The sequence below is a fragment of the Myotis brandtii genome, unplaced genomic scaffold (genome assembly GCF_000412655.1).
Source record: "Myotis brandtii unplaced genomic scaffold, ASM41265v1 scaffold220, whole genome shotgun sequence".
NCBI classification, from domain to species: domain Eukaryota; kingdom Metazoa; phylum Chordata; class Mammalia; order Chiroptera; family Vespertilionidae; genus Myotis; species Myotis brandtii.
Genome location: NW_005358250.1, coordinates 2,169,661 through 2,180,691, shown reverse-complemented (window position 1 = coordinate 2,180,691; position 11,031 = coordinate 2,169,661). Strand labels below are relative to the sequence as shown.

The following is an 11,031-nucleotide window of genomic DNA, read 5'->3' as shown; positions in this document are numbered from 1 at the left end:
GCCAGGAGAATCTTCCCCAGAGCAACCCTCTGTCATCCCTCTGCACACACTTATTCCTCCGTGTTAAGATCCTTCCCCCTTTGTTCTGGAAGGCTCCCTCCAAGGCTCACTTCCTCTGGTACCACCTGGCCTGGGTCAGGGTCCCCTCCCTGTGCCCTCACAGCATTGTGCCTTCATAACGCCCATTACACCCTTAATTCCCTTTTTAAATTTCACCTATACTTCCTCCCAGGCTATACGCTAAAGGGCCCTCTATGCCCTTCATTTCTGTGATCCCAGGCCTTAGTGCAGTGTCTGGTACACAGCAGACTCCTCTGTAAGTACCAGCTGCATGAACGAATAAGTGAATGGCTGAACGAGTGGGTAAATCGTGGCCCGAGAGAGTGACATAGAATATAAAGCAAGCAAGCAAGCTGGGAAGTCTGGGAATGTGACTTTTAAAGGTCGGGAGGAGGAAGAGCCAGGGCGGAGCAGTCAGAGAGGCTCACAAGGAATAATAAGAACGTGTGGTCTCGGGGACGCTGGGAGAGAAGGGCGTTTCGGGATGAGCGGTGCATGCACCAGTCATTTCCCAGCTGCGGGAGGGGGCAGGCGGCAGCCCAGACACCTCAGGCTTTCGGTGCAGGCTGGTGTCTCCTATTGAGTCTCTTCCCCTACCCTCTGGGAGGAAAAGAGAAGAAAACAGAGAAGGAAGAGGAAACCTATTTGCCTGCCTGCAGTAGGTCAGACTCCAACTCTCAAAGGCTCTCCCCCGCCCCCTACTGTGCCTTTCCTGCAGAAAGTTCCGGGAGCTCTAGGAGGGACCCCCAGAAAATGCGAGGGTCCCATCATCCTGCTCTGGGCCATTTCGGCATTGCTGGTCTGAAGGTTTTACTTGTCTCCACCCCTCATTTGACGGTGAGTTTCCTGAGCACAGGGTCATGCCTGTTTCACACAGGCACCCCCAGCACCTAGTGGACAGTAGGTATTTGGTAAGTGCACTTTGGATTCTGGGTGAACAGCACCGACTGCATAGTTTTCCCATCTGCCCCAAGCCTCTTGAGTTTATCATCCATTCAGCTCCTCCCTTAGGGAGTGAGGCACAGCTATGCCCTCGAAGCTCTCAAAACACATCTGGATGCAGTTTTTACATGAACAGGAGGGAAGGCCCTTTGGGATAAAGAGAATGGACTCTAGACTAAATCCGGATCAGAACTCTGGTCCTGCAACCTATTAGCTCAGTGACTTTGGACACATCACTCAACCTCTCTGAAAGCATTTCCTGAAACACGGGAGAATGACAGTAGTATCTTCTTCATAGATCCTAGTGAGGGGAGTGAGGCACAGCTATGCCCTCGAAGCTCTCAAAACACATCTGGATGCAGTTTTTACATGAACAGGAGGGAAGGCCCTTTGGGATAAAGAGAATGGACTCTAGACTAAATCCGGATCAGAACTCTGGTCCTGCAACCTATTAGCTCAGTGACTTTGGACACATCACTCAACCTCTGTGAAACCATTTCCTGAAACACAGGAGAATTACAGTAGTATCTTCTTCATAGATCCTAGTGAGTTTTAAATGAGAAAATGCTTATCATTAGCACAGTGCCTGGTGTGTGGCAAACCTAAAAAAATGTTGGTTATTGGCTACTGGGGATGTGCCCGCAACCTAGGTACATGCCCTTGACCGGAATCGAACCTGGGACCTTTCAGTCCGCAAGCCGACGCTCTATCCACTGAGCCAAACCGGTTTTGGCGATCCTAGTGAGTTTTAAATGAGAAAATGCTTATCATTAGCACAGTGCCTGGTGTGTGGCAAACCTAAAAAAATGTTGGTTATTGGCTATTACTTTTATTGTTTTGTTAAGAGGAATGGGTTTCAGGAATGTTTTATAAATACCTCCTTTTTTTTTTTTTTTAAGAAGGCTTCCTATATTAGCAGCTATTAAGTTTCACAGATACAACTGGGATATTCAGTGTGTCAGTTCAGTTTTATCAGTATTTACTGATTGTCTTCCATGGGCTAGAAACTGCTGGTCATACAAGAGAATTGTATGTCATGGTTCCCGCCTTTAACCAGTAGGGAGAGAAAAGCTAGTGCACAGCATCAGATGGGCACGCGGCGGAATGACAGGCAGGTGCGGTGGGAACAGACCAAGGGCCAGTGAGGGGGGCGGCATGGCCGTGTGGGCAGAGAATGTGCAGCGGGCTCCGGGCACAGGTGCAGCCAGCCTGTAGGGGGCCTCGAATGCCAGCCCAGGAGTCTGGACGCAATCTGTAAGGAATTTCCACATCCTCTTCATCAGATCCATTTCTTACCTTCTCTTCCATGTCTGTTTTAGTCACAAGCACCTCTTCGGCAAAGCCCACCTCCCTCTCTCGCTTGATTCCCCGACCATCCTTATCAAAGACCTTCCAGGTGAACAGGCAGCCATCCTCGGAGACCGTCAGCAGGAATTGGTCATCGAAGGTGAGCAACATCTGAGAAAAAGCCCATGAAGAGGAGGCTCTCTGAGGCCCTGGGTGACAGGACTGGCCATTGTGCAAGCCCCCCCGTCCCCCATGCAGGCCCAGGCACAGCTCATGGGGAGGAAGACGCAATGCTGGGTTAGGATGAAACAGGAGCTCTCACGGGTTCCTGGTAATTAATAAAAGAAGCAAGACTAGGTCTCTGTAGATTTGGAATTTTAAGAGTCAGTTATTATCTAGACTGTACAAAGAACTCTCAAAACTCAACAGTAAAAAGCCCAAACAGTCCAACTAGAAAGTGGACAAAAGATATGGAGACATTTCACAGAAGAGAATGTACAGATGGCAAATAAGGACACAAAAAGGTGTTCAGCCATTAGGGAACTACAAATTAAGACCACGGTGAGATAGCACCACACACCCATTAGAACAGCTAAACTATAATAGTGACACCACCGAACGCTGGCCGAGATGTGGAGAAACTCTCTCTCGTGCACTGCTGGTGGCTGACAGGCTCTTGAAAAATGAAACATACCTTTACAATATGACCCAGCGATGGCACTCCTGGGCATTTATCCCCGAGAAATGAAAACGTAGGTCCACACAAAAGCTTATACATAAGTGTTCATACAACGTTATTTGTAGTAGCCCAAAACTGGGAGAAATAAAAATATCCTACAATAGATGATGGTTGGGAAAACTATGGTAAAGCCTTCCCATGGAACGCCACTCGGCAGGGAGAAGGAATAAACTATTGAGACATGAAACACCTTAGAGGGATCTCGAGGACATTAGGCTGAGAGGGAAAAGCCACTCTCAGAAGGTCACATACGTGTGATTCCATTTATGTAACATTCCCAAGATGACAAAATGTTAGAAATGGAAAACAAATGACTGGCTGTCAAGGACTAGGGCTGGGGGTGGGAGGGAGCTGGGGGTGACTATAAAAGGGCAGCATGAGGGAGCTCTTTGTGATGGTGGCATAGTTCTGTATCTTGATTGCAGTGGTGGGTACATAGATCTATGCACGAGATAAAACGACAGAGACTTACACACACATATTGTCCCAATGTCAACTTTCTGGTTTGGTATTATACTATAGTCAGTTTAGGTGTAACTACTAGGGGAAACGGGGTGAAGGGTACACAGGACCTCTATGCTATCTTTAAAATTTCCTGTGAATCTATTATTATTTCAAAATGAAACACACACACAGAAAAGAGCCAACTATGAAAATATCTTCCCACAATCAGTGGTATGTGTCAAAAACCTTAAAGATGGCCACGCTCTTGCCCTCAGGAATTCTCTCTGTCTAGGGACTTCGCCTCAGGAAATAATCAGAGATGCCCTTGAAAGTCTGTAGACTAGGACACTCATTAGCATTTATAAGGTAACTTAAATACCTAGTTATAAGAGAAGAGTTAAATAAGTTATGGTTCATCACATGAAAGAATATCTGTGTAGCTACTAAAATCATGCTTTTGAGGACAATTTAATTACTGAATATGGCAAAGTGCTAATAGCATTAAGTTTTAAAAAAAGGCTACAAAAGAGTGAATATATAGTATAAACTAAATTTTTGTAAAACATACAAACTATATACATAAAAGAGAAGACGTTTCAAATGCACCCAATTATTAATGATATTATTATGAGGATTTTTATTTCTAAAATAAACATGCATTGCTTTTATAATCAGAAAACTAAACATCTTATCCATAAAACTTAGTAGATCTGAAGGGAAGGTGGGAGGGACTATGTCATAGGAATCTGCTTTGGAACAAGAACTGGCTCAATACAGGAATGTTCCAGTTTATAATGAAAAATCCTTTCCTAGTAAGGACAGTGTCTACAGGCAAGCCAATAGGATTTGGGACCTAGTGAAAAGCCTCAGGTGTTGCTGTTTTCAATCTGGAGTAAGAGGGGGATGGGGGGAGGAGCTACACATTCTCCCAGTGCCTGTTCTTCAGAACTCCATGTAAACAGAAGCGCTGCTGTTTTAGAAGGGAGAATGGAGGGACAATTTACAAATGTGTGCTCAGGTTGTTACCCCCAGGAAGGTCTCAGGATGGGGGAGGGCTCATCTCCTGGGCTATGACTCCTTTTAGTCCAGGGCCTTCTGTGGAGGAGGTGGAGAGCTGTGATCAGCCAACACTCAGAGCTGGGAGGAATGCACTGGCCGGGGAGAGGAGGTCTGGGTGAGGCACCTCCAGCATCTCTCAAATGGCCCTTCATTATCCATAATATTGTGGTGAACCATCTGTGCATAAATCTTTAGGTGCATCCACTTATTTCCTAGGATAAATTTCTTTTTATTTAATTTTTAATTTTTTTATATTTTATTTTTACAGAGAGGAAGGGAGAGGGATAGAAAGTTAGAAGCATCGATGAGAGAGAAACATCGATAAGCCACCTCCTGCACATTCCCCACTGGGTATGTGCCCACAACCAAGGTACATGCCCTCAACCGGAATCAAACCTGGGACCCTTGAGTCCGCAGGCCAACGCTCTATCCACTGAGCCAAACCGGTTAGGGCTCCTAGGATAAATTTCTGTGATTAGGTGAAACAAAGAATATTAATAGCCAATAAATGTCTATTGAAGGGATGGCTGGATGAATAAGTAAGGAGACAGAAAAGACACTGCGGGTTGATGGGGTGAAGAAGGTATGTGGGGACAGGATCAAATGGATCTACTGACTGCTGGTTCTGGGACTGGACCCCTGAAGAGAGGGGACTCTCTCACCTTGGTGATAGGACCGCCATGGGCCTGGTAATCATTGAACTCTTTCGGCAAAGGCAGAGGGTACTTCATTGCACGTATGGTTCCCACTGAGGTTCCCACAAATATCATGCGGCCCGAGTGAGAGATAACAATGGCTGTGTAGACGACATCAAATGCTGGTATCTCCCGAAGAACCTGGAGAAAAGACAGCTCTGCTCAGTGTGAGGGGTGAGCCATGCCCCCAGGTTCCCAAGTCATTCTCTTCCTCTCCTCTAATAGCAATGTTAGAGCAAGTTCTGTATTTAAAAAATATGTCTCTGCCCGGCCAGTATGGCACAGTGGTTGAGCCTTGACCCATGAACCAGGAGGTCAAGGTTCAATTCCCGGTCAGGGCACATGCCCAGGTTATGGGCTCAATCCCGATGAGGGGGCATGCAGGAGGCAGCCGATCAATGATTCTCATCATTGATGTTTCTGTCTCTCTCTCCTTCTCCTTCCCTCTCTCTGAAACCAATAAAAACATATTTTTAAAAAATGTGTCGCCCTAGTCGATTTGGCTCAGTGCACATAGAGCATCGGCCTGCGGACCAAATGGTCCCAGGTTTGATTCCCATCAAGGGCATGTACCTGGGTTGCAGGTTCCTCCCTGGCCAGGGCCCTGGTCAGGACTCGTGCAGGAGGCAACCAGTTGATGTGTTTCTCTCACATTGCTGTTTCTCTCTGCCTTTCTCTCTCTTTTCCACTCTCTCTAAAAATCAATGAAAAAAATATCAAATGAGGATTAAAAAAAAGGGGGGTGTCTCCTACTTCAGACAGCACCTGCAAATGTGCTCAGCACATAAAAGGCACAAACTAAATATTTCTTGGCTGCTTGATTGATATAAACAGTTCCACAAGTTAGGAATAACACTAATAAAGGGAACCTTTCAAACAGCACCTATTAGGTGCCAACCATCATTCTATGGCTTTTGTATGTTGTAACTCATTAAATCCTCACAAAACCCCTTTGATGGAGTGACTGTTACCCCTGAAATAGAGTCACAGAAATGGTAGGTTATTTGCCTCAACTCACCCACCTAGAAAGTAGCATTGGGCTCCTTGGCTGCTATATTACCATGCACCTCAAATGCAGAACAGGATGTGGATCATAAATGCATTCAGCAAGCATTCATTCATGTCCATTACATAAACAAAGCTATATTATCAAGGAACTCATTCCTGCACATATTAAATCACCCCCACTCCCACTCACCCACCCATGTGCCTACCCACCAGACATTGATCGGATGCTTGCGTTGGGCCATGCAGTGGGTGCTGGCTGGTCGGCAGCACCAAGAAGGGAGAACCATGGCTCTGCCCTCCCAGAGCTTTGTTCTGGTGCCGCACTGAGAAAGCCACCACAGAACCAGGACTAAGCTACCTGGGCACAGTGGTGAGACACCCTGCTCCAAGCTGTTTCGGTCCTGGGGAAACCTGCCTCGGGTCAGTTTGCTGCCGTGGTACCTCTGTCCTTCCCCAGATATCAGGACCCGGAGAGTGACGAGCACCAAAGGAAAGCGAGAGAAATCAATGAAGACCAGCTGCCGCTGGGCTCCTGGAGAAGGACACAGCCACGCGAGGAGGCGGCGTCCTTGCTGAGCTCTTCTCTCCTCCCTCAACCACTGGGAGCTACTGCCACCATTTCAGAGTTTGGGGGTCTCAGATGAATACGGTGGCAAGCCAAGGTGACAGCAATAACTACAGTTTTGCTTCTACCCCAGGAAAGTAAGTGCAGATCTAGAGTAAGGGTGCAGGTTCGAAATGCTGCTGAGCTCCATGCCTGGAGGGTGGAGAGAAGGTCTAGGTAGCAAGCAAAATCCAAGTGAAAAAGGGCCCCACAATTTAGCCCAGTCAGGTAGGGCACTGGGCAGAAAATTCCAGAAGTAACAAGAACTGAGATGACCGAAAAGGAACGGGGAGCCAGGTGTGACTCCATGAAGAAGAGCCCCTGTTCTCACAACCCTCTTTCTGTGGTAACCACAGGGGTTGTCCCCTGCAGGTCAGCAGCAGCCCAGCGACCGGGCAGGGGCAGGCAGACTCACGGAAGAATCGGCGATCTCCTTGAGGGTATGGTCAGATCCAACAGCAAAGATAATTTTGCTATCAGGGGAGACGGTTACACAGTTGTAGCTGCAGGACTTGATCACACATTCCGTCTCCCTCTTTCCTGTGGACAGATTCCATTCATATACAGCACCGTCTGTGCCACAAGAAATCAGTTTGCTGTCATCTGCATTCCACGCAATGGAACGAATCTGCAGGGGATGAAGACATGCCCAGTGAAGAGGACGCACACACGTGCACAGCCCTCACATGGCAGAGGCGCATGAACTCTTCACGTGTTCCACTAGACCAGTGGTCGGCAAACTGCGGCTCACGAGCCACATGCGTCTCTTTGGCCCCTTGAGTGTGGCTCTTCCACAAAATACCACGTGCGGGTGCGCACGTACAGTGTGATTGAAACTTTGTGGCCCATGTGCAGAAGTCGGTGGCTCGCGAGCCGCAGTTTGCCGACCACTGCACTAGACTGAGGCAGAATGTCCTTTCCTGGTACATACCCTCCAGTCAGCACGAAACAGAATATTCATATTCTGTTTGCCAAGATGCTTGCAAAATATGGTAGATGAAATATTCCCATTTCCTTTTTACCTTAGAATGGCAAGACTAAATTGTAATGGTTCCTATAATGCTACAACCATTCAATTATGACTATGTTTAATAAAACACTTTTTTTGGGGAAAAAATAATTATATATTCACAGGAAGTTGCAAAAATAGTAGAAAGGACCTCTCTACTCTGAAATAGCAGATTAAGTCTCTTAGCTGACCCCACCCCCCTAAAAAAAATAAGTTAACTGTTAAAAATAATACAGTCAAGTATGTAAAGTCTCTGGAAATTGTCCTAAGGGCATATAGCAAATGTAAAAACATTCATTCAAGTAAATCTACTCAGCCTCAGTAAGAACAGAAGCTGTGGCATTTGAGCCATGACCTGCTCTGCTCCAAGAATTTTACTCTTGTGCACTCTGGGCAGGTGTGGCCAAAAGATGGGGCTCCCTCTCCCTCCAGCTCTCCGTCTTTGGCTACGGTGTCACCCTGGGGAGGGAAGACCGCTAGTGTTTCTTATCCCTACTCAGAAGCTCTATTCTAGGCAGGCATGGCCAAGAGGACTGGTCCCCCTCCCCCCAGCCAGTCCCCACTGTTGGTGGGAGCTCTACTCCAACTGTAGGAGACCAAGAATATCGAGGGTCTGCGGATGCTGGTTCCCAATCATGAGGGGAGAGCTGAAAAGACCAGGGGCTTCCATCCCTCTCCCTCTGCAAGTGCCACTCGGACTGAAGGGGTCACTCCTGAAAAGCAGAGCAGGGATTCTGCCCAGGGGATGGATGGTCAGGCCATAAAACAAGAGCTCTCCAGCTCTGCTTGAGGGGAAGGACTTATTTGGAATAGCACAGTGTACTTTCATCTGTGTCTCCACAGTCGCTTGAAGACCAATCCCACTGCGAAGCCCCTCTCCATAATGTGTGTGTTTATAGCACTTCCATTGCTAAAGTCAATGGTGAGTTTTTAGTCTTTGCAGGACCTCTCTCTGATATTCCATGCCAGCGACTGCTTTATCCTTTTGGAACTAGTTCCCTGGCTTCTTTGCTACAAGTCCCTGATGCCAGGTTCTCTTTGTACCTTCCTTGGAGTCTTTCTGTTCTTTTAACAATCCTTTAAATGTTGGCCATCTGTCTCCTGCCCAAGATCCTTCTCAGATTCCACACAGGCCCCTGGTGATCTAATCCACTCCACCCTAGTCCCCGGAATCTTAATATCAGCCTTGACTTCTTTCCTGACCTCCGTACTTCCTGGACATGTCAAACATAACATGTCCAAATGGGACTTAACATCTTTTTTCTCTCTGTCCCTACTACTAAAGCCATGGTTTAGTTCCTAACTCATTCTCCACCCTCACTTCCTAGCGGGGCTCCATCATTCAACTTTCCTCCTGTCTCAGCCATCCTCAATACCATTTGCAGAATTACCTTTCTGATCCCGTTACGTCCTTTCTTACATCCTTTCAGTTGTTTCTCATCACCTACAGGCCAATGTCCAATTCCTTGGCCTGGCATACAACACTCTGGGATACAGGCAATTTCTCCAGCTCTTTCTTCTATCGCTCCTCAAGTGTGCCCAATGTGCCAGCCATAGAAACCACAAGCCACCATCCTATTTATACTCCCCTTCTACCATCTGTAACACGTCCTCGAGCCTAGAATGCCTTTCTTTTTCTATTGCTTTTTCTCTCCAAATTCATCTGCTGACATCTTCTTAAGCCTTTTAATCTTTGGCCCCTCCCTTTTCTTCATGCCCTATATCCACTCTATCTTCTTTACCTATTGGTCTTACTTCCTAAATATCTTTTAAATTCATCCACTTCTCCCTATCTGTACCACCTCCACCCTGGTTCAAAATACTATCTTCTATCGTGTAGACATCCTTATTTCTTTAAATGCATTCTTTACTCTGTAGCCAAAGTAAGCTTTTAAAATGCAAATCTGGTCATATCATTCTCTGCCCTGAGAGTCCTCAGTGATTTCGAGGAACAAGGATAAAGTATAAAAACCCTTAAATGCCTACAAGGTTCTAACCCAGTGGTTCTCAACCTTCCTAATGCCGCGACCCTTTAATACAGTTCCTCATGTTGTGGTGACCCCCAACCATAAAATTATTTTTGTTGCTACTTCATAACTGTAATTTTGCTACTGTTATGAATTGTAATGTAAATATCTGATATGCAGAATGTATTTTCATTGTTATAAATTGAACATAATTAAAGCATAGTGATTAATCACAAAAACAATATGTAATTATATATGTGTTTTTTGATGGTCTTAGGCGACCCCTGTGAAAGGGTCGTTCGACCCCCAAAGAGTCGCGACCCACAGGTTGAGAACCGCTGTTCTAACCTCTCCAATGTCAGCTCACCTCAAGTTTTATCCTGATACCTATGTTCCAGCCCCACAGACATTTCAGTTCCTCTGACACACGATGCACTCTCCCACCTAAGTGTCTTTGGAGCCCTATCTGCAATGACTATCCCACCAGCTCTGTGTGGTTAATCCCTACCCATTCCTCTAGGACCAAGCCTTTGTGAACACCCAATTTCCTTCATTATGCCAATTCCTTCATTATTTCCTCTCATAACACCTCGTGTTTTCCTTTCATTGAATTTATGGCAACTAGTAATTAAATTTGTCTGTGCATCTGTTTTATTGTCTCTTCCCCCAAGTAGACAATGAGCTCCAAGAGTAAAGGACTCGCTTCTCTTTTCATCACTTATTCCCCATTGGCTAGCATAATGCTGGACTCTGTGCTCCTCCACACCCACTTACCTTCCCTGTGTGTCCTTTCAGATTTGTGATGTTCTCCAGGCTTGTGGTGGTGAAAAGGTGAATCACGTTTCCATTTACTGCAGCAAACAGGTGACCTCCATTGCTAAAGGCACACTACAAGGAAATACAGCCAGAGAGCAAGCATGAAAAAAGTGAGCAGTCTCGTTCTGTTACCGTCAAGTCCTCCTTTTCTCAAAGAGTTGAGGCTGAGCCCTAGCTGGTTTGGCTCAGTGGATAGAGTGTTGACCTTCGGACTGAAGGGTTCTGGGTTCAATTCTGGTCAAGGGCATATACCTCAGTTGCAGGCTTGATCCCCATCCCTGGTCAGGGAGTGTGTGGGAGGAGGCAACAAATTGATGTGTCTCTCTCACATCGATGTTTCTCTCTCTCTGTCTCTCCCTCTCCCTTCCACTCTCGCTAAAAAAAATCAATGGGGGAAATCA

At 46.4% G+C, this 11,031-nt stretch overlaps 1 protein-coding gene and 1 long non-coding RNA gene across 2 annotated transcripts in view; one reads left to right on the top strand and one right to left on the bottom strand.

Annotated features, from left to right (window-relative positions):
* Positions 1–11,031, bottom strand: part of CFAP57 (cilia and flagella associated protein 57) — a 59,738-nt gene that overhangs the window by 31,962 nt on the left and 16,745 nt on the right. The window contains exons 9-12 of the mRNA XM_005866082.2: positions 10,589–10,702; positions 7,254–7,466; positions 5,194–5,367; positions 2,299–2,460 (exon numbers count right to left, since the gene is read on the bottom strand). Of these exons, the coding sequence (XP_005866144.1) occupies positions 2,299–2,460; positions 5,194–5,367; positions 7,254–7,466; positions 10,589–10,702 (663 nt within the window). The remainder of the gene's footprint in view (positions 1–2,298; positions 2,461–5,193; positions 5,368–7,253; positions 7,467–10,588; positions 10,703–11,031) is intronic.
* Positions 10,708–11,031, top strand: part of LOC106726063 — a 4,397-nt gene continuing 4,073 nt past the window's right edge. The window contains exon 1 of the long non-coding RNA XR_001362078.1: positions 10,708–10,740. This is a non-coding gene — a long non-coding RNA (uncharacterized LOC106726063). The remainder of the gene's footprint in view (positions 10,741–11,031) is intronic.